General features: G+C 53.0%; 11 protein-coding genes across 11 annotated transcripts; 3 read left to right on the top strand and 8 right to left on the bottom strand.

Moving 5' to 3' along the window:
- Positions 1 to 835: 835 nt before the first annotated feature.
- Positions 836 to 1,876, top strand: CPAR01_06518 (SAGA-associated factor 29; the record flags this gene model as incomplete). The annotated part of the gene is made up of 1 exon (XM_060490790.1): positions 836 to 1,876. One exon carries the CDS (start codon positions 836 to 838, stop codon positions 1,874 to 1,876), a length of 1,041 nt encoding a protein of 346 aa, XP_060349664.1.
- A 1,513-nt stretch (positions 1,877 to 3,389) lies between these two features.
- CPAR01_06517 (uncharacterized protein) lies at positions 3,390 to 3,605 on the bottom strand (the record flags this gene model as incomplete). Its single annotated transcript, XM_060490789.1, has 1 exon — positions 3,390 to 3,605. The coding sequence occupies one exon, from the start codon at positions 3,603 to 3,605 to the stop codon at positions 3,390 to 3,392; it is 216 nt and encodes a 71-aa protein (XP_060349663.1).
- A 1,000-nt stretch (positions 3,606 to 4,605) lies between these two features.
- CPAR01_06516 (ADP-ribosylation factor 6) lies at positions 4,606 to 5,411 on the top strand (the record flags this gene model as incomplete). Its single annotated transcript, XM_060490788.1, has 3 exons — positions 4,606 to 4,855; positions 4,971 to 5,117; positions 5,248 to 5,411. 3 exons carry the CDS (start codon positions 4,606 to 4,608, stop codon positions 5,409 to 5,411), a joined length of 561 nt encoding a protein of 186 aa, XP_060349662.1.
- A 1,314-nt stretch (positions 5,412 to 6,725) lies between these two features.
- Positions 6,726 to 7,508, bottom strand: CPAR01_06515 (uncharacterized protein; the record flags this gene model as incomplete). Its single annotated transcript, XM_060490787.1, has 1 exon — positions 6,726 to 7,508. The coding sequence occupies one exon, from the start codon at positions 7,506 to 7,508 to the stop codon at positions 6,726 to 6,728; it is 783 nt and encodes a 260-aa protein (XP_060349661.1).
- A 1,889-nt stretch (positions 7,509 to 9,397) lies between these two features.
- CPAR01_06514 (uncharacterized protein) lies at positions 9,398 to 11,305 on the bottom strand (the record flags this gene model as incomplete). The annotated part of the gene is made up of 9 exons (XM_060490786.1): positions 9,398 to 9,477; positions 9,555 to 9,776; positions 9,871 to 9,980; positions 10,051 to 10,129; positions 10,189 to 10,247; positions 10,322 to 10,512; positions 10,593 to 10,871; positions 10,956 to 11,081; positions 11,141 to 11,305. 9 exons carry the CDS (start codon positions 11,303 to 11,305, stop codon positions 9,398 to 9,400), a joined length of 1,311 nt encoding a protein of 436 aa, XP_060349660.1.
- A 908-nt stretch (positions 11,306 to 12,213) lies between these two features.
- Positions 12,214 to 14,349, bottom strand: CPAR01_06513 (uncharacterized protein; the record flags this gene model as incomplete). The annotated part of the gene is made up of 2 exons (XM_060490785.1): positions 12,214 to 13,557; positions 13,684 to 14,349. 2 exons carry the CDS (start codon positions 14,347 to 14,349, stop codon positions 12,214 to 12,216), a joined length of 2,010 nt encoding a protein of 669 aa, XP_060349659.1.
- A 387-nt stretch (positions 14,350 to 14,736) lies between these two features.
- CPAR01_06512 (uncharacterized protein) lies at positions 14,737 to 15,039 on the top strand (the record flags this gene model as incomplete). Its single annotated transcript, XM_060490784.1, has 1 exon — positions 14,737 to 15,039. The coding sequence occupies one exon, from the start codon at positions 14,737 to 14,739 to the stop codon at positions 15,037 to 15,039; it is 303 nt and encodes a 100-aa protein (XP_060349658.1).
- Positions 15,040 to 15,688: 649 nt separating this feature from the next.
- On the bottom strand, positions 15,689 to 20,379 carry CPAR01_06511 (uncharacterized protein; the record flags this gene model as incomplete). Its single annotated transcript, XM_060490783.1, has 2 exons — positions 15,689 to 20,063; positions 20,120 to 20,379. The coding sequence occupies 2 exons, from the start codon at positions 20,377 to 20,379 to the stop codon at positions 15,689 to 15,691; spliced, it is 4,635 nt and encodes a 1,544-aa protein (XP_060349657.1).
- Positions 20,380 to 21,914: 1,535 nt separating this feature from the next.
- CPAR01_06510 (uncharacterized protein) lies at positions 21,915 to 24,116 on the bottom strand (the record flags this gene model as incomplete). The annotated part of the gene is made up of 1 exon (XM_060490782.1): positions 21,915 to 24,116. The coding sequence occupies one exon, from the start codon at positions 24,114 to 24,116 to the stop codon at positions 21,915 to 21,917; it is 2,202 nt and encodes a 733-aa protein (XP_060349656.1).
- An 845-nt stretch (positions 24,117 to 24,961) lies between these two features.
- On the bottom strand, positions 24,962 to 25,351 carry CPAR01_06509 (uncharacterized protein; the record flags this gene model as incomplete). Its single annotated transcript, XM_060490781.1, has 1 exon — positions 24,962 to 25,351. One exon carries the CDS (start codon positions 25,349 to 25,351, stop codon positions 24,962 to 24,964), a length of 390 nt encoding a protein of 129 aa, XP_060349655.1.
- Positions 25,352 to 25,868: 517 nt separating this feature from the next.
- Positions 25,869 to 26,827, bottom strand: CPAR01_06508 (uncharacterized protein; the record flags this gene model as incomplete). Its single annotated transcript, XM_060490780.1, has 8 exons — positions 25,869 to 25,880; positions 25,933 to 26,013; positions 26,075 to 26,143; positions 26,198 to 26,275; positions 26,344 to 26,427; positions 26,495 to 26,572; positions 26,629 to 26,700; positions 26,756 to 26,827. The coding sequence occupies 8 exons, from the start codon at positions 26,825 to 26,827 to the stop codon at positions 25,869 to 25,871; spliced, it is 546 nt and encodes a 181-aa protein (XP_060349654.1).
- Between the last annotated feature and the right edge of the window lie 139 nt (positions 26,828 to 26,966).

Genomic DNA, 26,966 nt, shown 5'->3' with positions numbered 1-26,966 from the left:
AAGTACGAGGTATCTTATCGATTGACCCACTTCGGCTGTATACAATGCCGCGGCGGATCGCAGCGGCACATTGGAGCAGTCGCGTTAATGAACCAATGAAGCTCTCAGCACTCCGCTTTCCTGCGCGTCACCCGATACCGCCCGTATTCTGCCATCAGCATCTCCATGATCCTTCCCCCATCTTCAAACACCTTGATTGCCATGGCATTCAGAGACCTGGCCAATTCAAAAGCTTAAATCATTGCCTTTTTTCTTTTTGGTCGCGTCATGGGCTAAGTTTTCTTGGTCGATTTCTTTTCTTGTTTCCTTACATAGCGTCTTTGCGCCTAGATACCCCAGCAACACCAGAGAGAAAGAGCTCAAGGCAAGCTCTACCGAGCTTTGGAACTGAACGTGACCCCCGACCTGCCTGCGACAGCTGGCGGAGCAACAACCAAGGGAACGTTACGCTTTCCCTGTAAGTGCCTTCATGCTCGCCTTCCTGCTTGCGCTTAGCTACCTTGCCTCCACCTACTTGTCTCAACTTCCTCCTCCCGCATTTCTATACTCTTCCTCTTCCACCTTATCATCTCTACACCCCAGTTATGCATCTCCATTGTCAGCTCAATCCGGAACTGATATCAACATGCCACAGAAACAAAACGCCGAAGCTGAGCACCCGCCTCGCAGTGGTCGGAGACGGAAACCTATCGCTGCCGAACCGAATCCCGGGAGCACATCCTCGAGCATACCTACGAGTACATCTTCTGCCTCGGCTGCCCGAGACGAGTCCACCTAGAAGAAGCGCGACTCGCCCAAGGTCCAGCCCAGCCCTTTGGAATCATTGCAAGCCAAGATGTCTCAGCGAAACCGAAGCGGCCGCGGCTCAAACCGCAATAATGGCAGCGGCCATGGCGAAGAGGTGCAGCTATGGGAATCTGCGAAGGAAAAGTTCCACGAGGTTGTGAACGGTGTCAACCAAGAAAATGACAACTTGGCCGAGCTATTGAAGCTTGACAAGAAGGCAGCCATGGCCAGCATGGACGGTGGAAACCCATCAGGCAGCGATCTTAACAAGATGGAGCAGAACTGCCGTTCTGGTGTCAAGCTGTCGGAGAACAACTCGAACAACATCAAGAACCTCATTGAACAGCTTAAAATTCTCAAGGCTGTGCAGCAGGCCAAGGAAGCAGCAGAGGCTCCAGCGACAACCGGCGCTTCATCACGGACCGGCAGCTCGACCCGCAATCGGGACGCTGCCGCGGCAGCACTCTACGACTTTGACGGAGCCGGTGACTCTCCGGTGCCTAGCCCCATCGGCGGAAGCTCGCGCAAGTACGGCGACCGGGGTAGCAACCGCGACAGTATGCCTCCCAAGGCAGATAGTGTCGAGCCACAGGGTTCCACGGGCTCCAACACGGCAGGTTCATCGTCAGGCGCCTTGGGGTCAAGCGCTTCCTCTGCCGCTCGAAGCAAGATATCGTTCTCCAAAGGAGACAAGGTAGCGTTCAAACGGAAGAAAGATGAGCCGCAGCAGGGTGAGGCACCGTATGATTGGATACTAGGTGAGGTGGTCGGCGTCATTGGCGAAGGCAAGAGCCGGCGGTACAAGTGCTTGGATGTGGAGCCGGAGGACAACGTCAAGCCGAAGGAGTACAAGACCTTTGCGTCGGGCATGATACCGATCCCGGCGGAGAACCAGACACACAATCTCGCTAAGCTGGAGGGGGGCAGGATGGTCCTCGGGCTCTACCCACAGACAACGGCATTTTACGCAGCAGACGTTGTCGGCACGGAGCCGGACGGCAAGACGGTCAACCTCAAGTTTCATGGCGAAAACGACTCATCGACTACGCATCAGGTGGAGCGGCGCTACGTGCTGGAGTACCGGCCCTGAACCCAAGAGGACAAGGCCCCCGAGATGTAGATGTACCAGATGATCCAGATCTGGTGATGCGGAGAAGGAGAGGGCCAAACGCTCAAGTTGGGGAGTGCATGACGTTAGCGAAGTGTTAGCGAGAGCCATGAGCGGGCGTTCGCTTAAAGTATTGAGTTGAGAGTGTGTGTATTGGCCGAGAGATCAACGGCCCGGACATGGGATATCTGGTGTGTCTATCGCCAGGTCTCATTAAACAAACAAAAGGGGACATGACATGGCGGGTCGAAACGGAACTTAACATGCTTACTATGCATCCAAGGCAGGGGTAGTAGCTAGCGGGTATCCGTACCAGTGACAGGCTGGCAGTATTAGTAGTACGGATAGAAATGACTATGAACGTTTGCATGCTTTGAGTCTCTGTGCTGTGCCGAGTGTATTACGTAAGATACAGACGAGTCATCTCTTGTTTGGTGGCTTTTGAGTCTGTCACTCGTGATATGCGACTCGGATGTTTACATGCACCGATATGCGAGGCAAGGAGACGCTGCAATCAAACTATCAGAGCCCTCAGAGGTTGGCTTCAGAATGTCAAATTTCGCCCCTGACTCCGGCATGGCACGTGCATAGATATTTTATTCGAATGCCGTGACTTGGCCATGGCAGATATGGAGTGAGGTGGTGGTGTACCACAGTATGTATCCGTACCTGCAGGTCGCTAAATACGCCTATTGGCTAGAGCAACAGCCATGGTAACAAGGTGCTTGGGGTATGGAGGCATGTAGTCTCATCATGTCATTGACGGGAGAGATAAAAAGGTATCCCATTTTGTTGTTAGGAAAAGGAACGAATGGGGCTATGGATTGACTCGAGTTGAAGAGAGACACCAGATCGCAAGTCGAACAATCAGAGATGACAAGGAAAGAGAGGAGAGAGAGGCAACCTGAAGGACACAGGGGGGGGAAAAGAAGACCCCTTGGGGCCCTTGCTGTTTGGGATCCACCTCGAAAAAAGGTACACGAGCAGGCTGATTGGCTCCGGGGCGGCTTGCATGTCTCCGTTTGGACTGGAGATGTTCTGGTGTGGGCGCGGGAGCGGGTACGTACCTGCGTTTGAATCTCCGAGAATTGGTGTACTTTTTTATTCGTACCTTGCCAAAGATGGATAGACCAGGGGTCAATATCCATGGAGGGAGACACAGAAACTCAAAGAGAGAGACAGAGAGGAAGAGAGGGAAAGAGACAGAGGCCATCATGTTCCACAATAAAAAGCTTTGGAAAAGGTATGGAGTGATGGAGTCTGCGTTTGTTATTGTTGACGATGACTGATGTGGATTACGGTTGAGAGAGTTGCTGGATGGAGTTGTCATGTCATGTGCAATGTGCATGCGCCCCGGAGCGAGCGCTGCATTGCTCGAGATTCAATATTTCCATCTAAACGTGATTGCGAATATCCATACATCCATACGGATTACTTCGTACATATGCGGCCCCTCTCGCTTCAATTGGGTCCCCCGCTTCGCTTCAGAGAGGGTTCAAGTTACGAACCCGAGGCAACTTTCAAGTGTTGAATTGCTGATGTAACTACCCATGGTGAGTGGGATGGTTCCATAGTAGACGATGAGGTGAGAAGTGTTTGATGGTCTGTGGTTCGGTCTGTGGTTCTGCCCGCCTGACCAGTCACTACCAACCAGCTGGTGGGCAAACGGTTGAAACGCATGAGAAGCCGAGCCGCATATGCCCATTGCCATTGCCCATGTCGTAGGGATTTCAGACAATAGCCAAAGACGGCTCTTCGCTGGTTTCTGTCAGATAATTCGGAAAGGAGACAGGCTGTACGTACGCTCATGCCTCATATCTGGAGTCAGCAGCCAATATTCTGTAGCATGGCAGGTTGCAGGTATTCCCGTACCCATGAAGCACGGATGGTTTAAAGTATCTGTACTAAAGTATCTGACAAGAAGGTACCTACCTGACCTTACTCTGTACGTTTCCTTACATGAGTGAGCGCACTCACTTCGTTTCGGATGACGGCTAGCATTAATCACAGCCCAAATATAGCTGTCCATTGGCCCGTTTCGATACCGTCTTGGCGTCGTTGCTCCCTCCCTGCTTCTGCATCTGTCTCCCAGCCATCCTTCAGTGTTCACACACACACACACACACGTCTCGGTTCCTGTACGGTGTGGTGTACTCCAACGTCCCACGCAACGCCCGAGCGAACGAAAGGCTGCCCGGTCGCTACAAAGTGGAAAGTGGAAAGTGCCCAACTCCATTCGACCCCCAACCTCCGATCCCCGACCAGGTAGTCAGGTACACCGCACAGCGCCTGCACCAACAACTATTACCACCACTGCCCAAAGTACCTTACTCCAGCAAGTCGCAAAGTTGCTCGTGTTTTTTTTTTTTTTTTGTGATAGCTTCTGCCATTCACCACACACTCCTTCTCTTCCGCAACTCTCCTTCGCTCAACCCCGGAACCTTCTCCCACCACCCCGACGACCGCTGCGTCTTGGGATTCAATTGCGCGCGACACTCTCCGAACCGTCAATCCCGCCCGTCGTCCCCCAAATTTTGGAGGCGAAGAAATCCAGAGTCAACGATCTATCATACGTTGCGACGACGTCCCCTTAAAGCCCGACACCGCACCACCGGTGGCCGCCCCTCCCACCCACGACAACAACAACACCGACCGACCGACTCGACCCCTACCGCCACGAAACCCACGATAACGATCCCGTGGCAGTCACAATGGGTGGTCAACTCTCAAAGATGATGGGCAAGATCTTCGGATCAAAGGAGATGCGCCTGCTGATGCTGGGTCTCGACGCCGCTGGCAAGACCACCATCCTCTACAAGCTCAAGCTCGGCCAGGACGTCACCACCATTCCCACCGTCGGCTTCAACGTCGAGACCGTCACCTATAAGAACGTCAAGTTCAACGTCTGGGACGTCGGTGGTCAGGACAAGATCCGCCCCCTCTGGAGACATTACTTTAGCGGTGAGTTCTTCCTGCCCTGTCTTCTCCTCTCCTCTACCATGCCCCTCCACCCTCCAAGGGTAGTCTGTTCTTTATGTGATTCAGCTGTGCTGACAATACCATTACCCTCGCACAGGAACTCAGGGTCTTATTTTCGTCATTGACTCGTCGGATCGCGCGAGAATCGAGGAGGCCAAGTCGGAATTGCACAGAATCATCAACGACCGCGAAATGAAGGACAGCTTGCTGCTGGTCTTTGCCAACAAGCAGGACGTCAACGGAGGTAAGTCTAAACAAACCGCACCCTCGAATCCAGCGGGTGGCCGTACTGCCCATCGGCTCGGGTTCTGCCCCGCTGGCCCTCTTCATCAGGACACGTTTGGAAGGCTGACCATGCGTGACTGCAATCACAGCCATGAAGCCGCAAGAAGTCACCGAGGCCCTGAACCTCTCAAAACTGAAAGACAAGGTCTGGTACGTTGTGCCCAGTTGCGCGACGACGGGCGAGGGCCTGCTCGAGGGCCTGGCCTGGCTGTCCAACAACGTCAAGGCACCGCCTGCCCCGGCCAAGAAGTAGATGACGAGACGACCGGCGAATGCCTCTCTCGAACACCAATCCGACTCTTTCACGATTCACCGACTCACCGATAACTCCAAGCCCACCGCCTGTCTACCCTAAATCGCCTTCCCCGATCCGTGTTCCCATCGAAAGAACGCGTACCGAGGCACTCAGCGATCCCGAACCGAGTTCGACGGGGGGAGGGGGACGTTCTAGATCCCCAACAAACGTCCAAGCACCCACCACGGCCCGGGTAATGGATACAGGAAAAGATCTCTCTGCAAGGACGCGCTGCCAGGGACCTACCTCGAGAAACAGAGCGACTCATCCCTCATAATCCATTTTTCGGCAGCAACGGAATTCCGCTAACCACGCCGAGACCTTTTCTTGTTCTACTTCTTTTACTAAAACAAACCTCTTGATGTAACGTTTTTAACTACGCTGATATGGAGAAAGAGGCGGAGGGAAAGGGGGGAATAGGAGGAAGAGCCAAAAAGGAGGGAGAAAGGGGCGGCTTTTCCAACATATCATCATACGTTTTTCTCTCTTCCCCTCGGGCTGCTGGCTTATACTCTTCTGTCGCCCCCCTTCCAACATTTTCGTTTCTCTGGTTTCTCTGTTCCAATGTTGTTCTGAAATACCCGAGCTTTAGAAGGTGAAAGAAAAGAACGTAGGGATTTTTTTTGGGGGGGCGGGGCCTAAAAGGCAGGTAGTGAGTGTTCTTTCTCTCTTCCCTTTTTATTTTTATTTTTGTGTTCTCTTATCTTCATAAGCTGTAGTCAAATGATGTACAAGAAACTGTCCAAAAATGCCCGTCTGCGGTTCCCATCCTCGTCCATTTCATCCTTCCCGTGAAGTAGGTCTTCCTCGGCATTTGTGTGCCATAACCGTGAGGCATGTGGACTGTCTATGCGGTTCATACTAGCCCAGCCAGCTGGGCGAATCGGTCTTATTCGTCATTCATTGTCATTATTCGTCAGGGGGCCCAAGGGAGGGAGGCTAAGCTTTTTCGCTCCCTCATCTCCTCCCCCACCCGCTTTGACATTGTGTCCAGCCGCACGAGGCTATTACCATCGTTGGCATCTCCGCCCGACATCTGTCTGGCGCCTCAGCCACGGTTCCTGCCGCTTGTATCGTGCAAGTCTTAGCCCCCGTGAGACGCGCTAGTCGGATTTTCTCTGAGGAAGTTCAGGGGGTGGGACAGGACGCTACCAGCACCCCGAGAACCCGGCCGACAGCCGGCCGGCTTCAGCGTATAGGTCAAGGTCTCGCTAGGTAAGAAAGAGAATGATTCGTCAGGTGAGTTACATCTTCCGCCGCCATTGGGTCAACTCATCTGCCCACGAAGACACCGACGACGAAGGCGACGACCAACGCCCCGACGCCGGCTTTGCGGTTCATCGCGCCGGCGCCGGTGGCAGCGTTGTTCGCGGGCGCGACCATGATGGGTCTGTGCCAGCCGCAGTGGGTCGAGGTGCCTTGGGTCGCGCAGGAGTAGTACGTCGTCTGGTAGTATCCCATTTCGGCGAGGTTCGGCTCCGGACGGGGGGTCACGCCGGGCGCCGGGGGGATGAGGGAGGCGTAGTCTCGGGGGCCGGAGTCTGTGGGCGTTTCTACTGCTGCTGCGGCGGCGGCGGCGATGCCTGCGGCTGCGGTAGCTTCGGCGGGAATTGTGGTTTGAGGTGTGTTTGTTGGCTGCGGAGGGGACGATGGTAAGGAGGTTTGGTTGTGAGGTTTCTTGTGGAGGCGGGCTGGGCCTAGGCGGAGGGGTCGGCCTGATGCGCAGGGCGATGTGGAGTTGTGGTGCCCTGATGGGAAGGAGGAGGACGAGTTTGAGGGGGGGAATTTGGGGGTGAGGGTTGTGTAGATTGGTGATGGTGCTGGTGATTGTGATTGAGGCTGGTTCGGGCTCGGGCGTGGAGAGGCGGGGATGCCTGTTGGGAGGAGGGCTGCGCCGGTGGTGGGGAGGAAGGGCTGGATTGGAGGTTGTTGTGTGTCTGGTGAGGATGTTGATGTTGGTGGTGGGGTTGTGGGTGTTGCTGGTGTTGCCGGGAGGGCTGCTATTGAAGTTGCGAGGAGGATGAGGGAGAGGATGAGATGGGAGGGGGGATGCATCGTGAGTTTCGTTGTTCCTGGATGTACTGGGTTTGAAGGCGGATGGGATATTAGCAGGACGGGGGTTTGGGGTGAGTGAGACCGGCTCTCTTTTTGATATAAGTCTGGTAAGAAATGAACAGAAATTGCTCCTTGAGGCTATTCGGTGTGTAGGAAGTATGTGTAAGGTTAGAAGAGAATGTTGGAATGCTTAGTTGAACAATGGGTGGTTGAACATCGAAGTGTCAACGTCAATGAGACAAGGAAACAAGGCGTTGTAAATTTCGACCGGCCACGTTTGTGCCTTTATCACTTTCTTCGTCATTGTGGTCACTGAGTTTGGGAGCGAGAAGCACCTGGAACATTTTGATTGACGGTGAGTCGTGACGCGGAAAACCAAAAGAGAGGTGGATGGATGGTAGGTGGTGGTGAATTGGATGTTTCTGTCCTGCGCTTGGTATGCGGGAGGAGTCACTGGGATTCGCGTTCCAGAGGATGGATGGATGAATTGGGGTGGGTGTGTGACTGGACTAAAGCGCGTTTGGCATGTTGGTGGGGTGTCAGTCAGGCACCTTTTCCCCCGTGCCTTTTCTAGAAGGCGAATGGACAACTTTACGTGTTTCTTGTTTGGTGATTGCGTGGTATTGGTGGTTTGCGTGGTGTCTCGTCAGTTTTTTATTCGCGTGCATGTTTGAAGGTGTTGGTGATGGATGAGGAATGATTGGGTGAGAGGTCACTGCACGGTTTTTGGGGAGGGGAAGATTCGCTAGTGCGATGGGTTATGGTTCTTGCTCTATTGGAAGTGATTACTTTGGATTGGAGACGGCTCTAATGCAGCTACATGTAGCATCTGGGTCACTGTGGACGAACCGGTTCAGGATGGGTTTCTTGGGCAGGTGCCCGAAATCTTCACCTACCGTCCGCTTAGGATGAGTACCTCTCCGAATACAGGACGGGAGAGAGGCCCCCACCGGTGACGGAAAGATGGGGCCGACCGGACCCGGGCCCACACGGATCATGGGTCCCGTTCCGTCTTGGGAGAAGAAGGCCAATGTACCTCAATCACTTCAGCGCACCTACTAGGACTCGGTAGTTGAAAAGACGGGAGTAGCACGTGAGAGGACGCTGGAGAATCAGAGAATCCGAGCATCTCTGAGAGCGACCGCACATTACACCACGATGTGTTACGCGAATCGCGGAAAGTACGGCGTTATCTTCCATCTTTACACATGCACCAGGTCAAGGTAAACGAGAAAGAGCTCACAGAAGATTCGTATTGTAATTACTTGGCGCAAGTTCCACTTCAAACACAATGCGAAACACAATGCGAAAGGTGGCGCGACTTCGTCGCCTGCTGGATCTAAAAGCCAACGTTGCAAGGCAGGCAGCCCTCAATTCCGGGCACATCCGTTCTCTCCTTGGATGATTTCACAACCCCAAAATTAAAGACCCATTTCTGCTGGATGCTCTAGTGGCTTCAGACTCCAAAATATTCACAATAATTAATTAAGGTAGAAGATCTAAAAAGACAAAAGAGTTCACACCCCCCCCCCCCCGGGTGGCGAACGGGGGCTACGTCTCTGGCGCACATGCTGGGATTCTTATCGACTTGAACTCGGGACCTCTGAGCCTTCACCGATTAGGCTGTTCGTGGACTTCAACCACTCCACCATCCAGCCAGTTTTGACCTGACCCCCAAGGGGGCGCCTGCTGGCTGGTAACAGAAATGGCGTTGAGGGGGGGTATATACCCTTCTCGTTTAGTCAGTTGGGAAGGTAGGGTGCTCACGTGAATTGTTTGATGCCTTGAAATAAACATAGGATGAAATCGTCTACCGACTACGAGATGCAAATCCTTCTTAGCCTCACTATCTCATCCTGCCTGAACCCGCGGATGCAACCAATTCTACATCAAGCCCTTTCCAAGAGGTCAAATGCATCGCGAATGACACTGTTCTCGTAACTGAATATTTCAATGTCCTCAATAGTCTCTGGATGTCCCGAGAAGAAGAATCGGTGATTAGTACAGGTACTCGAACGACATAGATCCAGGGGGGAATATCCTTACGTGGGACGTTGCCGTCAAAGTACTGTCTCTGCTCCTCGGAAACACGAGTTGGGTCCCACTGGTGCATCGAAGACGCGGTCTGCGTTGCGGCGACGCGCTTTACCCGCAGCTGGTTGAACATGTCCAGTCGGGTTGAGATGTCGTCTTTCGATGTCACGTTTGAGAGAAGCACGCCTAGCGCTCCGGCGTCTTCGATCGCCATGGCTGCGCCCTGAGCGCGCACTATGTGAAAATAGGGATCGTCAGCCATCATCGAGACCCTGGCTTGATACTGGAGTTACTGGATTCTGTGGTGATATAGTAGGATCCTGCTTACCTGGGGGCATGGGATGTGCGGCGTCTCCTATGAGGACCACTCGGCCCCGGACGAGCCTGTCGAGCGGCTTTCGGGTGAAGACCTTCCATTGTCCGACGCCTCTTGCATTGCTATGAATCATGAGATTGGTTAATGAGACCTGTTTCTGTGGCTGGAATTTCTCGGGAGCTTGAAACTTACATGCAGACGGATTGTACAGGCTTCGGATACTCTTCGACGACTTTGTAGACAAAGTCTTCTCTCGCCGAAATGTCGTTGCCTTGATAATGAGAGGTGAGCAGAGAGCTCTCTCATGGAATTTTGGCCTGAGTCGCTTACCTTCTGAATCAATGGCAAGGTCAGGATGGTACAGCAAGCCGATGTTTTGAAGCGAGCCTCTGTAGTGCGTGATCCTGTCAGCTCCTGGGAAATACAGGGGGCAAGCGGCGGAGTTGACTAGGGTTACGCCTACCCTCGACATCCGTAGATAATGGCACTTCGCATGGTCCCATAGCTGATGCGAATCGAAGTTAAGCCATCTTTAAAAAGAGCTATGACATCCGGGTCATCCCGGAGGTCCTCTACTGGAGCCATCAATCGGAGCATCGACATGTAGTGCTGTGCTTGCGGGGCGTTGTCCACGATCTTTGAGATGAAGGAAGACTGGGACCGAAATTAGTCGTTACAAAAGGCTCTGCATTTCTAGCTTTCATCCGCTTCAGAGTCAGATAAGTGAGACTTACTCGTATGCCGTCGGCCGCGATGAGTATGTCCTTTTGCACACTCATGCCATCTTCAAAGTGAATGGTGCCGTCGGTGTCGATATCAGACACCTTGACGCCAAGGTGCAAGCGAGCAACGCTCTTCCTCGTCGGTGTCGGCTCCGTGGCTAAAAGCTTGAGCTCGTTGTGGAGATCAACGCGGTGAAAGAACAGCCAGGGGGCGCCGTATCTGGGTGTGTAATCCGTGCATGTTATCATTCGCGTTTTGTCAATGTTGTTGGGGTCGTCGTAGTAGATGTACTTTTTCCATGCGAATTAGAATCAAAATAATTGAAGGCTCTCTTCATTGTATAAGTGGACTTGAGGCGCAGTGATAGAACATACCTTCTCTGCGATGGTGGCCCTGGCCCGCTCGAAGTCAAACCCGTAGTAGTCGAGCACTCTCGTGGAGTTGGGAGGTGTCGAGACCGCAGCCCCTACTTCGCTCTTGAACTGAGACCTTTCATAGATCTTCAAAGATTTTAGTGATTTCTTAATGAAGGAGGTAAGGCCTAGCCTCAAAGGCTTACCTCGACATCGTGGCCACTCTCCAGTAGGGTGATGGCGGCCATCAACCCTCCAATTCCCGCTCCAATGATGCCAATCTGAAGCCTCTCGCTCTTTTCTGTCGGGTGGAGGGCCTTTCGAGGCGGAAGCCTCCATCGTTCATCTCGCGTATTGCAATAAGACGTCATGCTGGTGAAAGGTACAAGTACTTTTGGCGGGTATGAGTAACTCAAGAACCCACACACGAGGATTTCCTTGGGAGATGGGGTAGTTCATAGAAAGCTTGACCTGGAGTTTATTAAGGAGTTATAATCACTAAGAAATTCTCGAAGGATTATAACGTTGACACGTTGACGTAAGAATGTTGCTTACCTTCAACTAGGAGGGGTCTTCCGGAGGTGGAGAGCCGAGCCGGCGATCTTAGCACGGAGGCAAGCTAGCTGGTTCGGCTCAGCTGCACCACCTTCCGCAGATGCCGTTAGCGTCACTTTGCATAACTGATCCGATATGTATGAAATTCGGTGAAGTGGAGGAGAAGTAGCGACAGAGGGATGAAGGTGCTGCGTGTTTCGTTTAAGCCGCTGCTTAACGAGTGGATTGATGAGCAGCCCCAAGGTTGTATCGCGTGTCTCTCATTCAACTCGATTGTGAGGGGGAATGCAGTCAACCACAGTAACAATGTCTCCCATTTCGGCTTCTATGGTATGCTTCTCGGATGGGTCGTTCATGACGCTGATCAGTAAAAGTATACATCAACTTGTTCCAGAACGCGACACAAGGAACAGAAGCATTCCAAGGAGAAGCGGCCTAGGAGGAAGAGGCATAGGTGGGAATGTACACGTAGTTCTTACATAAATAGTCAAACAGTGCTCAGAGAGCTGTTGATAATAAGGCAAAATCTTGGACTCAGAATCGGCTGGTGGAGTGAAGCCAATCAGTGTCCCATCCACGGTAGTCTGCTGAGTTGCCAACTGCCGCCTTCAGCTAAGAGACGAGAAGGAGGTATCGATACGGACTTCCTGCTGAATGACGCCACACCTCATCAACAAATGCAAGTTGCTCTTTCCCTTTGCCTTCTTTCTCCCCCGGCGACATCTCATGGACCGGACGCCTTCCCAAGACCATCCAACAAGTAACAAACCTCCTCAACACCGCCCGGCATTCTCAAGCCTTTCCAATTTCCCTCAATAATCCTCCGCGATAGCCTCATCACACCCGCAATGTCCTCGAGCGCCACATTATACTCTTCCGTTCCGGTACCACGCAGCACAAGGCGAACGTTCCTGTTCAATACCTGATACTCTGGCACATCCTCCTCTCCGTCCAGCACCAACACAGCAGCCGCGCCAATACCACATCTCGGCACCGGACGATACTGCTTTAACGCTGCTTTCTCCCGCAAAGAAATATTCCTCCCCGCTCGCCAAAGGAGAACAGTAGCATCCCGAAGAGCAACGCAATAGACCCCACTCAACGTTCCAGGCTCAAGCTGCCTCGCCGTACGAAGAACCTTACCCGCTCTCCAAACCGCGCTCCGGTCCTCCGGGCTTTCCTCAACTCCATTCATCGATCCCTCGCCGTGAACGTGTTGCGACAGTGGGGGTGATAAAGTAGTACCACGAAACTCATCCCCGTCGAGCGACGCCGAGATATACATATGAAGAACTTCATACATCATCTCCGCACCAGGAAACACCGCCCACCCTGTCGCTCGTAAAGAAGAATGAAACAGTTTGAGAATCGATCCCAGCTCCATCCGCCGCGAGGATAAAATCATGTCGCTCCATTTTCCGTGGCCGCTGATAGCCTTCAGCTGGCGACATTCTTCGACAAGCACCCAGAGACCAGCATAGAAGCCTAGAGTGGCGAAAGTCTTGTCCACCTTACTGTGGTTATGGGATCTAGCGACCAGCGTCGGATCACCCATCAAGTCCTTCAAAGACAGTGACGGCGATGGCGAGGAGGAGACAGAAGGAGAGGAAGGAGGTCTCGTTGCCCCCGGCATCAACCGTACCATCTCCTCCCTCCACTTCGCCGCCGACTCAGCCCTCCACAACCCTTCCGGCGCAGGGAGCGAAAGCCTCATGTCTCCGTATCTCGCCATCCCCCTAATCCCATGCACTATCCCGACATGGCTATCCATGATGTACGTAGCATACACCAACCTCCTTCTTCCTTCACGGACAGACCACCTCCGCCAGACGTCCTCAAGAGCCCCTTCATCCAGATCACAAAGATTCTGGAGTTGAAAGAGGGCCTGATCAGTCTCCATAGCCCCTTGGATATGCCCTCCGTTCTTCATCATCACCTGCATACATCCAGAACAGGCTTCCGCGAATGCAACCTTGCGCTGATCACCACTGAAGAAGGCGACGTGCTGCTGCAGGAAGAAGGCCTGGGATAGACTGATGTCGCAGAGGTTCGCGTTGTTTCTCTCCCACTATCAATCTCATTAGTGAGTGAACAACGACAGGAAGAGCATATTTTTATCCCTCCTCTAAGATGAACAGAGACACAGGAGAAGGCTGAGGAAGATACTCACACACCGAAAAGAAGAAACCCTCACGACATCCTGCATTGCGTAACCGAAACTCCTTGCCACAACCGAACCAGTCCTGATGGCGCCAACGGCAATCAACGCACCCAACAATTCCGGTCTCTGCTGATCAGGACGTAGTGTAGGGAAGTGTACCACGTCGATGATCCCGTACTTCGCTGTCGCCGCCGAGGAACAATGTACTGATGATGCTCTCCCCCAGCAGTTGCGAGCATACACCTCCAAAAGCGCATTGAGCGCCTCCACCGACGGGAAAGCAGCCAGAACAGGTCCAGCGTTGGCACGGGATGTGTTGTCGAGGATCATACCGACAATAGCGTTCCGCGCCACTGGCGAGATGGATAAACCGACAACATCGCTGCCATTTCCAACACTGAAGCTACCGAAGCAAGGCGTCTTTGATGTCCAGGATGTTCTCCCTGCCTTCAAACTCTCCTCGTCAGCCGCGAGGTGCGGTCTTTCCATTTCGCTGTTCTCATCACTCGACGGCTCCCAAGATCCAGTCCTATGGCTTTCCGGCGTCATGGGTGGCGATATGGACATACCGTTATCGCCGTTCTGCTCTTGCTCCAGCTCCTTCTCCTGTGCCTGCCTCGACCTATCAGATGCGATGGCATCCAGCCCCTCCAGCCCAGCCGCATCGAACCGAGTCTGCAGGTACGACAAGTCCGACATCGCGATGTTCCATTCCCCGTCAAAGGGGAAGTCATCCATCGTCATTATCGCCGGCGCCGTCTCGTCGAGTGTCTCTTGGCTATTTAGCCGCGTTTGCGTGTAACTTTCCGGTCCAGCCTGGACCTCGTCCAAAAAATCAGAACCAGAACCAGAACCAAGGCCACCAACGCAATTCTCCCCCTCAACCTCACATAAACCTCCTCGTCCAACACACCTCGCACAAGGCTTTCTCTCAGAACACTTTACCTTGGCAGCTTTGCATCCCTTACACGCCGATCTAACCCTCTCGCCCACATCAACCTCCCTCGACAACTCATCAGCCCCGTTCCTCTCCCCTTCCACAACAATCAACGCCGTCTCAGACTCAGACCGACTACCACCGCCATCATGAGTGTTTGTCTCATGCCTCCTCAAAACATCCAATCTGCCAAACCCCTTCCCGCAGACCCTACACGTATACGGCCTCTGCTTAGTATGCACAGATCTGACATGGCGCGCAAGATGCTCCGTACGATGATAGCGGCGTCGACATCTGGAACACTGGTAGAGAGCCTGTTCCTCACCCCCTACTTCCCTGTCAGTTATCATCGTTTATCTTTTTCGAAATCGGCAAGGAAAATGGTCCAGTCTAGTTGGGATATAGACCCCTGCCGTTGGCTGATTGACGGAGTACAAGGTTCGCAAACGTGAAAGTTTATGAGAATGCCAAGAATAAGCTTATTCGTCGTCGTCAAAAAGCAAAAAGTCAAGACGAACCACGAAGCTCAGGGATCCTTCACTTCACGGGTGGCACGCACAGGTCCATCAGCTCAACGCAAGTCGGCGAAACAACCGGCCCCAACCACCGACCACCAACGGACTTTTTTCCCCAGACTCGGCCATCGGCTACCCTCAAACTCCGTGGTCTGTCCATTTCGGACCCGATCCGCAGCCCATACAGCGGGACTCGTCGCATACAGCTGACAAGACGCCCACACTGAGTGATTTACATGCAACAATGCAGGCGACAGCGTCCGACGCGATGTTACAGCGGTAAGCACACCCGTAGATCTGCACCCTACTAGTCCGGAATTCCACAAAACCTGTTTCGATTGAACGGGTCACTTGCACGATTGCACCGCAGCTCATGCAAGAACGGCGTGAATGGATAGCGGACGTTGACTTTTGCACAATATGTTCCATTGATGCAGAGCACCCTGCCGGGTACGGGTATCCTTGTTTCTCAAAGCAAAGAGAAAGCTAGTAAACATGTCGAGAGAACTTCTCGACCCCCTATTACATACACATGCAGACGCCCCGCCACACTATCTGCCTAACGCTTCCTACCAGACAACATTTCCTAGAACCTTGCCGATGACTTGCGTGGCCCCTTGCCCTTCGCGGCGGATCTCGCGGGCATTGAGCTCGACGGAACGGATCTACCCGCAGTCGCCGTCTTGGCCGTGCCTCTCGCTGCCGGCACACTCTTCGTCCGCGGGTTGTTCTTGGGAGGCTTGCTTTTCTGCACCCAGCCGGATCCATGCGGAAGACTCCTGCTGTTGTTTTCCTCATAGTCCTCGTCAACATCGTCTTCCGCGTAATTTTCCTCCAGCGGCGAGCTAGGCGGGCTCGAGGATAATGTAACTACCTGCGATCCAGGAGGAACCACAAATGGAGAGGCTGTGCGGACCCGCTCACGTAGTCGACGGGGCTTGATGTCCTCCACCTCGACGAGTGATGAGGGCACTGACTTAGTCGGCTTGAGATCTGGCAAGTCTGGTGACTCAGAGAGAGTCACTCCCTCTGGCTGGCTCGATTTGGGGAACAGCTTCTTCCGTGCTGTCCCAAGTTCATTGGGCGACTCATATTCTTCTACCTCATTTTCACCGTCTTCATTAGCCTCGTCGATTTGGCGCATGGCGGCTTCGTATTCTTCATCGCGAGAAACAATGGACTTCCGTGACTCTGTCACCGACAATGCCTGGGACTTGAATGGGCTCTGTGTGTTCTTCTGCGAATTTCGCTGCGAGGCCGTTTTGAACAGGCTCTCCAGTGACGGAAGAGAAGACTTCTCGCCCGAGTTCGGCTCAGGTGTGTCATTACCTCTGGTTGGCGTGCGGACCTGGTCTCTCGGAGTCGATGCGTCCACAGAAGGGGACCCATGACCAGCGTCACTCATCAGCTGGGTGTCGTCGCCTCCCATATTAAAGGTAAAGTCATCCGGGTCGAGTTGCCGACCACTGCGAATACTACTCACAGATGACGGCGGCGGAATGACCTCTTCAGCGGCAAGTTTAGTAGCCGCATCTCCACTATTGTCCGGCGCTGGCGCAACGTTCTTCGCAACGCTGTCTTGGGACAGCGGGGACTTTGAAATGACTCGGGGTGTATTGGCAGCTTGCAGCTGGTCGAGCAACTGGCGGGATGGGCTGCTTGTTTTGTGACGAATGACTGACGGTGACACATCTTTGCGAAGGCCTGCTTCTTCGATCATGATGCTGATCTCATGACGACGATCCGATGAGATGGAGAGGGCATTGGCATTGGAGTTCTGAGAGTCGTCGTCTGTTGTCGGCACTGTATTATTGTCTTTCGATTGGCCTTTGGCTCGGGGGGTGGGCACATCGCCTTCGTTCATACTGTCGTCATTACCATTCAAGTGTGTATCGAGTTGGATAGACTCATCGCCGTCCGCGGATGCATCAAGACGGGGGTCACTACCCACGACGACTTGAGGCTGTTGTTCGTCCGTATTAGCCCTGGCTCGACTTCCCTTTGCATCGACTTTTGACTGACTTCCAACTTCACCCACCTCGGACTGACCGGAAATTTCTCCATTAACCTGAGACGGCTGGCTTTGGCCGTCGTATATGGTTTCGTGAATGACGCTGTCTGTAGGGCCACTTTCGCCCTCCGAGGCACCGGATTTTTCGTTTCCGCCCTGTTTTGTGTCATCTTCCAGAGGAAACTGTACAATCTTTGGCTCGATCAGTTCTAGATAATTCACGCGTCGATGTCCTTCTTCGAGTTCGTTTTCTGCATCCTCATCATCCTCGTCATCATCGGGGGCTTCAAAGCGATCGTAAACTCTCTCCCCAGTCTCTTCATCGTAGGTCTTTTCGGTCCGATCGACGCCTCGATCACGATGAGCCAATATGAATTCAAGATCGGATGCGTCCTCATCATAGATCCTAACGAGAACGCCGGTCAAGCTCACCACTTGGGGTTGCCAGTTGGTTTGTGATGACAAGACCAGTTGCTTCCAAGTGACAACCATGCCTAGTTTGGCTTCTCCTGGGCGAAGGTTCGGAAGAGTGGACAGATCGGATGGAAGTGAAGGGAGATCGTCAATATCCGTCGCCTGGCTTTCTTCAGCTGATTTCTTGGTTGCTGGTGGATCGTCAGACGGATCGTCATAGTTGAGTGTCGTGTCTCCCTCTTGAGCAGACTCAACCGCGTCGGAGAAGGTCACACCAAAAATGTCATCGGTTACGCGACGCTTCTTCGACGATTGAGAGTCGGCATTTTCTTGATATTGAGCTTGATCGCGCTGTACGCGCTTACGCTTGCCCCCGCGCTTATTCTTCGAACCGAACCATTCTTCCACCTGTTGTTGGGGGTCCCAACGCTGGACAAAAGGGAAGGGCGGTTCGGAAAGCTCGACCCCGTCGTGGCAGCATTCTACGGCTCGGTAAGCGATTTTCTCGCGCCATGCTTCGGGATCTTCCTGTACCGATTCTTGGGTCTGTGTGGATTCGCTAGGCTGAGAAGCCCCTTCTGACAGACGAGCGTTGGTGTGAGGCCGGACACCCTTCATCAAATCTTGACGAATCTTGTCTTCGTCAGCCTTGTTCTTCGGGTTCTTGAGCCCCAAAGATCCCATGAGCATGCGGCGGGCAGCTCCAACATTGGGCTTCATGCGCCGCTGAGAGGCAGCTTCTTGCGCGACAGGGCTCTGTGAAGCCTCCGTCATGTCGGCATCAGCAGTTGATGTTTCAATATCTTGAGGTGCAGAGTCGGGTATCTGAAGGGACTTCTCTTGGCTAGTCTCAGCCGGGCCGTCGGATGCAATAGCGTTCAGTAAGGCTTGCTTTCTTGCTAAGAATACTGCCTGCATCTCAGACATCTCCGCTGGGGAGAACTCTTCGCTATTCTGAGCCGACGGAGACCTCTTCTGGCCGGCCATTTTCTTGGCAAGTTTGCGCCTCGCATTTCTTTTTTGCGTCTTGCTCAATCCCTGACCAGGAGGCACATTGGGCTGATCTTGCTTTGTCTGGGCTGCGGCGACTGGTGCTGCTTGTTGCAGCTCCAGGGTTTCGTTGGATTCAAAACGAATCCGTTGGGTAGAGAGGGTCTTGCTGGGAAGCTCCTCAGGTTCGGAATCCGAGCTAGAATCTTCGCTGCTGCTGTCGTCTGAAGATGAATCTGACGACGAATCGGATGAGACCTCGACGATCGCGGCCTGTTTTGCGGACAACCGGTCTTTTGCAGATGTCACATTTGACTCATCGCTGGATGAATTGTCGGAGCTCGATTCGTCGTCTGAGCTCGAGGCTTCTTCGTCGGCCGAGTCTGAATTGTCTTCATCCGCAATAGGCCCCCCGCCTCCCGCTTGACTTGATTCGCTGTCGGAATCGTCATCGGAAGAAGAGGCAACTATATCATTTTCGGAAGCGTTGCCCATCTCCTCATCCGACTCAGATGTTGCGCCGTCGGAACCTGATTCGGAGTCCGAAGTTGAGATTTCGTCACTGCCAATCGAAGCACGATCGGCGTATGCATTATGATTTAGGGACTCTGAAGCTTCATCGCTATCCTCATCCTCTTCCTCCTCTTCATCCTGGTCATGTGATGTGGCGTGAGAAGATCGAGCAAGTGGGCTCGATTCCCGGAGAACGAGCTCACGCCCCGTGTTCGAGTTCGCGTGTCGGATTGGACTGCTGGACAGACTCCTCGCCTGATGGTCCAAAGTCTGCTGGAGGTTGAGACGGGATTCGAATGTCTTGTTCAGTTTGCGATATACTCTAGCGAAGTTCGCGCCGTATCTCAAAAGCGCCCTTTCGATCGTCGAGACCTGAGCGCTAGGGAACGCGGCTCTCAGTGCAGCAATCTTGTCGAGCGTGTCTAAGTTTAGCTGGAACCTATTTGACCTTCCTCCAGATCTGACTAGCGCATTGCTCGCTGACGGTACTGGAGAGTCATCAGACGTCTCCAACGAGTGCCTGCTGCTAGCGGTTCCACTGGATGCTCTCCTGTCTCTAATGTTTCGCAGCTCTTCGAGAATGTCGCCTTCTCGAACGGCGGCATTGTCTTCTCGAAGCATACGAAGCTCATCCTGAATATCATCATTATCCGAGTCCAGGCCCTCATCGTCATCGTCGGCGGCGGCAGGCTCAAAATCGTCCTCATCTGTTTCAGAGTCGCTGCCTACATCTGCATCGTAGAACCGCGTGCGGAGCTGGACGCTCGAGGGATCCTCCTGTGCTCTTGTGGATTCGTACTCCAGCATCGGCCGCTCTGCCTCGGCCTCAGAAGGGGAGTCTTCATCTTCGCTGATGTATGTGATTCGAGCCTTCTTTCTCGGAGGAAGACTGACAGGAGGGCGGTCTCGGGGGGCTCTGAGCCAGGGGCGCCCGAAGGCGAGGCCGTCGACAAGGTGCTTTCCGTCGGCGGAAATCTGGTGTCGCCCGCTGAGTCGCCGTCTTTTCAGGTCGCCGGTCAGGAGGGGGCGAATACTAGTAAGTGTTAGCTATCGAAAGGCACTTGAGAGTCGATAAATTCGTGAACCTACATGACTTGATCATCGTCCTTAAGTACCTTGGAGACAAGGTGATAGTGGACGCATTCGAAGCTGTCGCCGGAGGCATCCTTAAGCTCAATGGCGTAGTCCTCCAGGCCCCATTCGCCGCTCTCGAGGGGAACGACATCGTTGACCAGGGCGAGGAGCTTCGAGATGGTGAGGTCATCGTTGGCGGTGACGTTCCAGAGAAGCTTGACATCGGGCACGGCATGGCGCCGAACCACAAGGCGCAGACGCAAGTCCTTCTCCATCTTCGCCAAGTCGATTGATATCCTGCGCTACGTCTGATCTATTCCATGGAGGGTAGAGCTCGCCGACTGCGTTGTAATGTGATGGGAGTCGATAAAGAAAATGAATGTAGAAATATTACTAAAGGGTGATGCTGGCAAGAAGAAGGGTCGGACGGTGAGAAAGGGACCTCAATCAGAGAGCTCTGTAAAGAAGGCAACCGCCCAGGATTGAAAGGGCCTTCTAGGTTGAGTTGACGCGCATGGGGAAAGAGAGCTCCAGACCGCGACTGACGCAAAATTCTGGAAGGTGGGGCCGGGCCGTTGCGGCGGCTCCAGGGGCGTGTGGAGCCCAAGCTACGGGATGCCTTAGTCAGCAGCCCTCTCACCTCTCCAGACTCCTGACCTCATTCACTCACTCACCTTGCTTGATTCAGCCCGAATGATCACCACCACCACCATCCGTGCATGCAGATAGGTAACCCCAATTGGCCGAAAATCTTCCCTGACCAAAGTCTGTTGGTAAGAACAGCAAAAAGCGAAGATGCGGCCAGTGTGGATTGAACACACGACCTTCAGATTGATTGAATGAAGTTTTCCAAGGTCTCTTTCGAGCGACCCGCTTCAGTCTGACGCTCTCCCAACTGAGCTATGTCCGCCGTTCATCTTCGGGGGTGGGTCTGATCTCTGGGTCTACTTGATTCCACTAGCGAGCCGTGTCACTACCACGCACCGCTGGTACTGAGAGTTTTGATGAAGAGACTGAAATAAGTAAACCAAGGTTCTCTCAAACTTTCTTCAGTCTGTAAAGGTATACTATATGAGACCTATAGAAATCAATATCTTAAGGACACAAGTACCAAGAGAGAGACAGTGGGACTTCGCAGGAGCAGCTGGTTGTTGAGTATATCAAAAAGTGTTCACCACCGGTGTGGCTACATCTCTTGGCGGTTATTGTAGTGCTCATGCTGGAATCGTATGCGGACTCGAACTCGTAGCCAGTCCAATAGGCTGAAGGGGTAATCGATTGTTGAACCATTCCACCACCCAGCCAGTTTGTCCTGACCCCCCGACCTAGAGGGGCGCCTGCTGTTGCTGGTGACAGGAATGGGATTGAGGGGGTATATAGGCTTTGTTTGTGGCATATTGTGTAGACATGGGTGACGACCATGAGATGATTCACTGTGGCTAGGTAGGTAGAGTGAGACGCAGGCTGTCCAGACAGGCAATCATGCACTGGCCCTAACGATTTGAGGAAGGTACCACCTGCCAATGTGTGAAAAACAACGCGAGCGGTTTGAGACTCGCAGTGTGTGGAATGATTAGAACCTCACCTATGTTGCGTTGTCGACTTGCACTGCTTAGCGTGGCATGCTGCTCGCATAACGGTGGAAGCTTCTTGGTAATGATAATGCCTATCAAATAAAACATGGTATCGTGAAGTGATTGAAATTCCAATAATTGCTTTACAACACAATCATGTTCCCGAGAATGAAACCAAGGGTGAGAATACGGAGTCCAGGATTGGACATCAGTCTGCGTACAATCTGTGGTCAGGCTTACACCAAGCTATAACGCTCCACACGAACACCCCGTGACTTCAGGGCGTCCACCGTCAATCTTGGGTCCGAGTTGATCACTTCCCTTGTCTTCCGACTGCGATATCGAGCAAAGTTCCACGGGTCATTGCCCGTCCTCACAGCCTCAAGCCTCTCCCAGTCTGCCGGGTCTTCGCCGAGTCTCGGATCCTCCTTTGTCGTCTTGTCCGCGGTTGTTGAGAAGAAATGCATAGAGTCAAAGAACCCTGACTCCCTGGCCATACGTACCCTCCAACCCTCTGGTAAGGGACCGAGCAGTGCCTCTGTATCCATTAGGCCATGAGTGTACGTCGCTCCTACGACCCTGTACCGTTGGTCCTCTGAACTTGACGCCGGATCCGGTCGTATAAGCAACGGCGATGGACAACCCAGCAGGACTACAAGCTTGTCTCCAATCTCTGGCCGTGCATGAGATGTACCCATGTATCCCGTGTCCGTCTTGATGAAGTACCGGTGCCGCACGCGGATGAAGTTGAGCGACTCATGGGAGACTGCATCGCCTTTGGCATTGATGAACTCCTTGCCGTACAGGTCTGCCGCTTCGGGTACCGTGAGAAGACTGTTGCACTGCGGCCACCTCTCAATCATATATCCCAAACCAAGAAGAGTGACGAAGGCGTCTATGGCCCTCTCGTTTGTCGGTGCGTATTGCTCTGTTGAGAGTGCTTCTGCTTCCCAAGTTTTCACGGCGGCGAGAAGACCGTCGGAGTCAGGGGGTGACTTTTGACCTACGAACGATACGGTACCGCAGTAGACTCCTGCGGCATCCATGGTCTTGTCGTCATTTACGCCATTTCCGGACTTGAAGCTGACTTCTGCCGCTGAAGCTCCGGCTGCGTAAAAGATATCGGCATACGGAAGCCGTACGGCTCTATCGACGGGGACGGACCAATCTGGAATCCAAGTAGGCCCATCAATTTTGCGAGCGTCGATGTTGCAACGGTCAAGGAAGTCCAGCCTCTCCAGACACTCGAGATATGCCTTACAGAACTGGCCATACACCTTCTCAACCGGCAGGGAATAGTCCGGGGTGATACGCTCCCTGATCGCCGCCGGAGCAGCCCCCAATGCTCCGTAGATCTTATCTCGGGGATTCGCGCACCCCTTCCAGTTGAGAGTCTGCAGCTCTCGAAAGAACGGCTGGTTGGAGAATGGCAGCATCACCTCGACAGCGTCAAGAATCAGCCCGCGCACCTCGTTGCTCGGAAGGAACTTCTTGTCGCTGGCACAAAAGATTGCGCGACGGAACAGAGAGAGCGAGATGCTGTCGGGGCCGCAGAGCATGAAAGAGCGCTCATCAGCTAGACGAACCTCTTGCCATACCCAAAGACGCTCGAACCAGGAACGCTGCAAGAGATTCATGATAGACTGCCAGGTCTGCTCGTCGTATGGAAGCGGCACCGAAGCGCGAGCCAGCTCCGGGTTACTGCAACCGGGCGGATTCGTCCTCCACGCCCCGCGCTCGGTATAGACGGCCTGCTCGCCTAGATGCCGCAGAGCAGCCATGGCGATCTTGCTGTCCTCCCTCTCCGGCCCCAGCCAGACGACGACGTGACTTGCACGGCGGTAGATGTCGCACATGATGTGGACCTGCCTATTGCGCTCCTCGAGATCGGTCTGATTGATGCACAGCGCGTCGATCCACATGCGCCTTGGAATATCGCGGTATCGCAGGTGACGAAGAGCCGCGGCGAGGTTCGGCCTGATGCTGAGGCTCGACGAGGCCGCGCCCGTGGACGGGGCTGTTGGTTCTAGGACGAGAGCATCTTCTTCGCTGCCTTCAGGGGCCCAGACGTACGATAGACCTTCATACTCGAGCTTGTTGTCGTCGAAGCTCACGTTTGGGTCGACGCCCGTCACGGGGTGCAGCCAGGATGTCTCGTAGGGCTCTTCTGGTTTGTAATCCTTGATGCGCTCGAATATGAAGCGACCATCGAGACAGACCCGGACGATCCAGTCTGATGGAAGGGTCTTTTGGATCTCATCGCGACTTGGGGGCAATCTGATTGCGGAAGGCCGCCGCGGTGCTAGAGCGACATGATGAAACTTGATGCGGATTCTCTCTTGGAAAGTACCGGGCAGAAGCTCGACTACGCGGATCTCCTTTGCGGTCCAGTCAAGGTCTCGATACTGGTATCTTGGTTTATCAACTGGACTCTCCATCTTGGAAGAATTCGGACAAGGTCTGGCCGGTGGAATTGCGTGATCAAGAAAAGACCCGAGAGCTTAGGCGACAGCAAGGAGAAATAGTTGATCGCTTGGCTGGCCTCAAGCAGCACAGGGTATTGTATGCGGCATGCCGTGATCAATCACGACAACGAGGCAGGCTGCCCTTCAGTAAAGAGGGGGTAGATACACTTTGCATACCCTCTCATGCAGCTAGCAGTGATCCTTCGCAGCCTGCATATCACCACCTCAATTCGAGATAGTTTGGCCAATGGATGGCTTCCCCCAAAGTCTTGTTTTGGTAACTAAGAAATCAGTCAACTGCACAACGTTGGGCTGAAGCATCCTAGCGCACCATGCATCTTTCGGTAGCGACTGCTGCGGTAAGCACTATGCACTGATGCAGCCACAACAGTTGGCACAAGGCAGGCTCCAGTCACCGGATCAAGGTCTCCAGCGAGGTGTGTGCATTGGCGGCCTCCAAAGACACTGCGAATCTCGACTAAGAACCTATGGCTTCAACTAGTGATTGTCATTGACGAACAACTACTGGAAACACATGAGCAACCGGTACTGACGATTAACCCATGATTATTACCTTATTCATCATGCTATAGAATCGCCATCAATGCTTCCCAAAGCCAGTCAGTTTGTAGACATAACTGAGGCCTCATTTCATGGACATAGCGAATGGTTTTATCTCCCTACGGCGAAGTCTTCCCCGGTAGAGTTGGAAATGTTCTCCCCGGCGCATTGAAAGACACCTTCGTGCGGAAGGCAATTGCAGACATGTAATTAAATGGCGCGCGCTTCCTCTTTGGCCGAATCCAAAGTCAGACCTTCTACGCAACAAGCTCTTGAGAAACGATCAGATCTACAGTCTTAGACCGTGATAATTTAGGTGGATGATGGCTTACACCAGCGCAGGCAACGTCACCTCGAGTGACGCAGCAAAGTTCGTTGACGTAGTCGACGTCAGGCTTGGCGACAAGCTTGAATCTCCCATCAATGGATGAGGGCGACTGTGAGAACGCTTGCTCCGGCGCACGCCATATCAACAGGTTGTCGTCTTTGTATTTAGCAAAATCCAGCTGGGATTCTTCCCCCGCAATGGACGAGCTGCTTGGGACAGAGGGACAGGGAACCGAAGGTTGCTTTTTGACGCTAAGTGATTTGGACTCCCAAGCTATTCTGGTACAGTTGTCATTGGCGCCTTTTCGTTCGTTCGGCATGATGCTCCGCCTTTCTCGACCAATTTTGAAGATGATATCTGCAAAGCTCACTGCCCCTTCGCTCAGAGGAAGCAGTAGTATATCTTCCTTAGATATGTAGGCCATGCATCTTTTCCTAGGTTTTGTATTGATGTATTTGTATCACTTGCTCCTTATGAGGGATAAGCTGTGCAAAGTTCGAATGGTCTGTTAGTGTACCTTGAGCCAGGCCTCCGGTAACGTCGAATGAGCCAGTGATTCAGTGTCGATAAAACACAGGTAGCCATTGTAGAATTTGTTATGCTATGTGAACGGAAGTCACCACAAGGATACCTAGTACAGTTTGTTTCAAATGAGACATTTTATTGAAGAAGAGAAATCAAAATGAAGAGAATCGAAGAAGAAGAGAAATCTATTTTCTCTTTACGCAGCCTTTCTTGCTCAGTTTAGTGTTGCTCTTGTCCACCCTACGTAAGTATGGAAGTCGAAACTAAGCATCGGCTAGTAGCCCTTTGGTCAAGTATTTGGGTGGAGGTTTTTAGGCAATAAGCTGTGAAGAAAGATATTAGCTCTGAGCTTCTCTTCCTATTAAGGTGACTTACACCAGCGCAGGCCATGTCACCGCGGGCAACGCAAGCAAGTTCGTTAGCAACTTCAGTGGTGTCTCTCTTCTTGGCGACGAGCTGTTCACAGATTAGAATATTGCCAAAATGAAATTATGGCGTTTCTCGGAGAAAACCTTACACCAGCGCAAGCCATATCACCTTGGGCAGCGCAGCAGAGTTCGTTGGTGCTGATAGACCTGGCATTGAGCTTGAAGAAGGTTTAGCACAGGTTTCGAGCGAGGCCAAATATGACAAGACTTACTAGGCATGCTCCGTCAGGCTGGGCATCACTGGCGAGTTTATTAATGGCTGCCTCGACGGCGCGCTTCTGGCTAGCTAGCTGAACAGCCAGGCTGTTAGCCGACGAGGTTCTATATATAAGGGAATGTGTTGGGATCTCAAACTCACACCGGCGCAAGCCATGTCGCCACGGGCGACGCAAGAAAGCTCGTTCGCGAGCTGTTCAACCTCGGGGTCACGTTTCTCGACGTGCTTAGTTGCAGTGTCTCGTTAGTGAAAATCTGAGTTTGAAATGCTTGAGCAGGGTTTCAATGCTTACACCGGCACAAGCCATATCGCCACGCGCAACGCAGGCAAGCTCGTTAGCCAGCTCAGTTGTGGTTCGCTTGGAGACAATCTGAAGTAATCAGCATTGGTTAAATCTTTCCCGACTTATAGTAACGAGGTTCGTACCCCAGCGCAAGCCATGTCGCCCCGAGCGACGCAGGCAAGCTCGTTGGCAACGGTGTCGACGGTCTGAACCTCCTGGTCAGCATTTTCATTCGTTAAACTGCATTATAAGCTAGACACTTTAACCCACACGCGCAGAGTTGACTGGAATTGCGGCGACGCAGGTAGCAATGCCGGCAACAAGAGCCATAGAGATCTGCATTTTGATGGTGAATTGGTGACTGAGAGTATGAGCGATCTATGGGTTTCAAGTTTTATTGAATGATGATTGTAGTAAGGGGTAGAGTGATTTGACTATTGAGATGATGCTGATATTCGCTTGGATAGGTACTAAGTGATTT

Source organism: Colletotrichum paranaense (genome assembly GCF_030867605.1).
Source record: "Colletotrichum paranaense strain IMI 384185 chromosome Unknown Scaffold_5.1, whole genome shotgun sequence".
NCBI lineage: Eukaryota > Fungi > Ascomycota > Sordariomycetes > Glomerellales > Glomerellaceae > Colletotrichum > Colletotrichum paranaense.
Note: the sequence above shows the minus strand (reverse complement) of the source record. Positions and strands in the feature narration are given on the sequence as shown.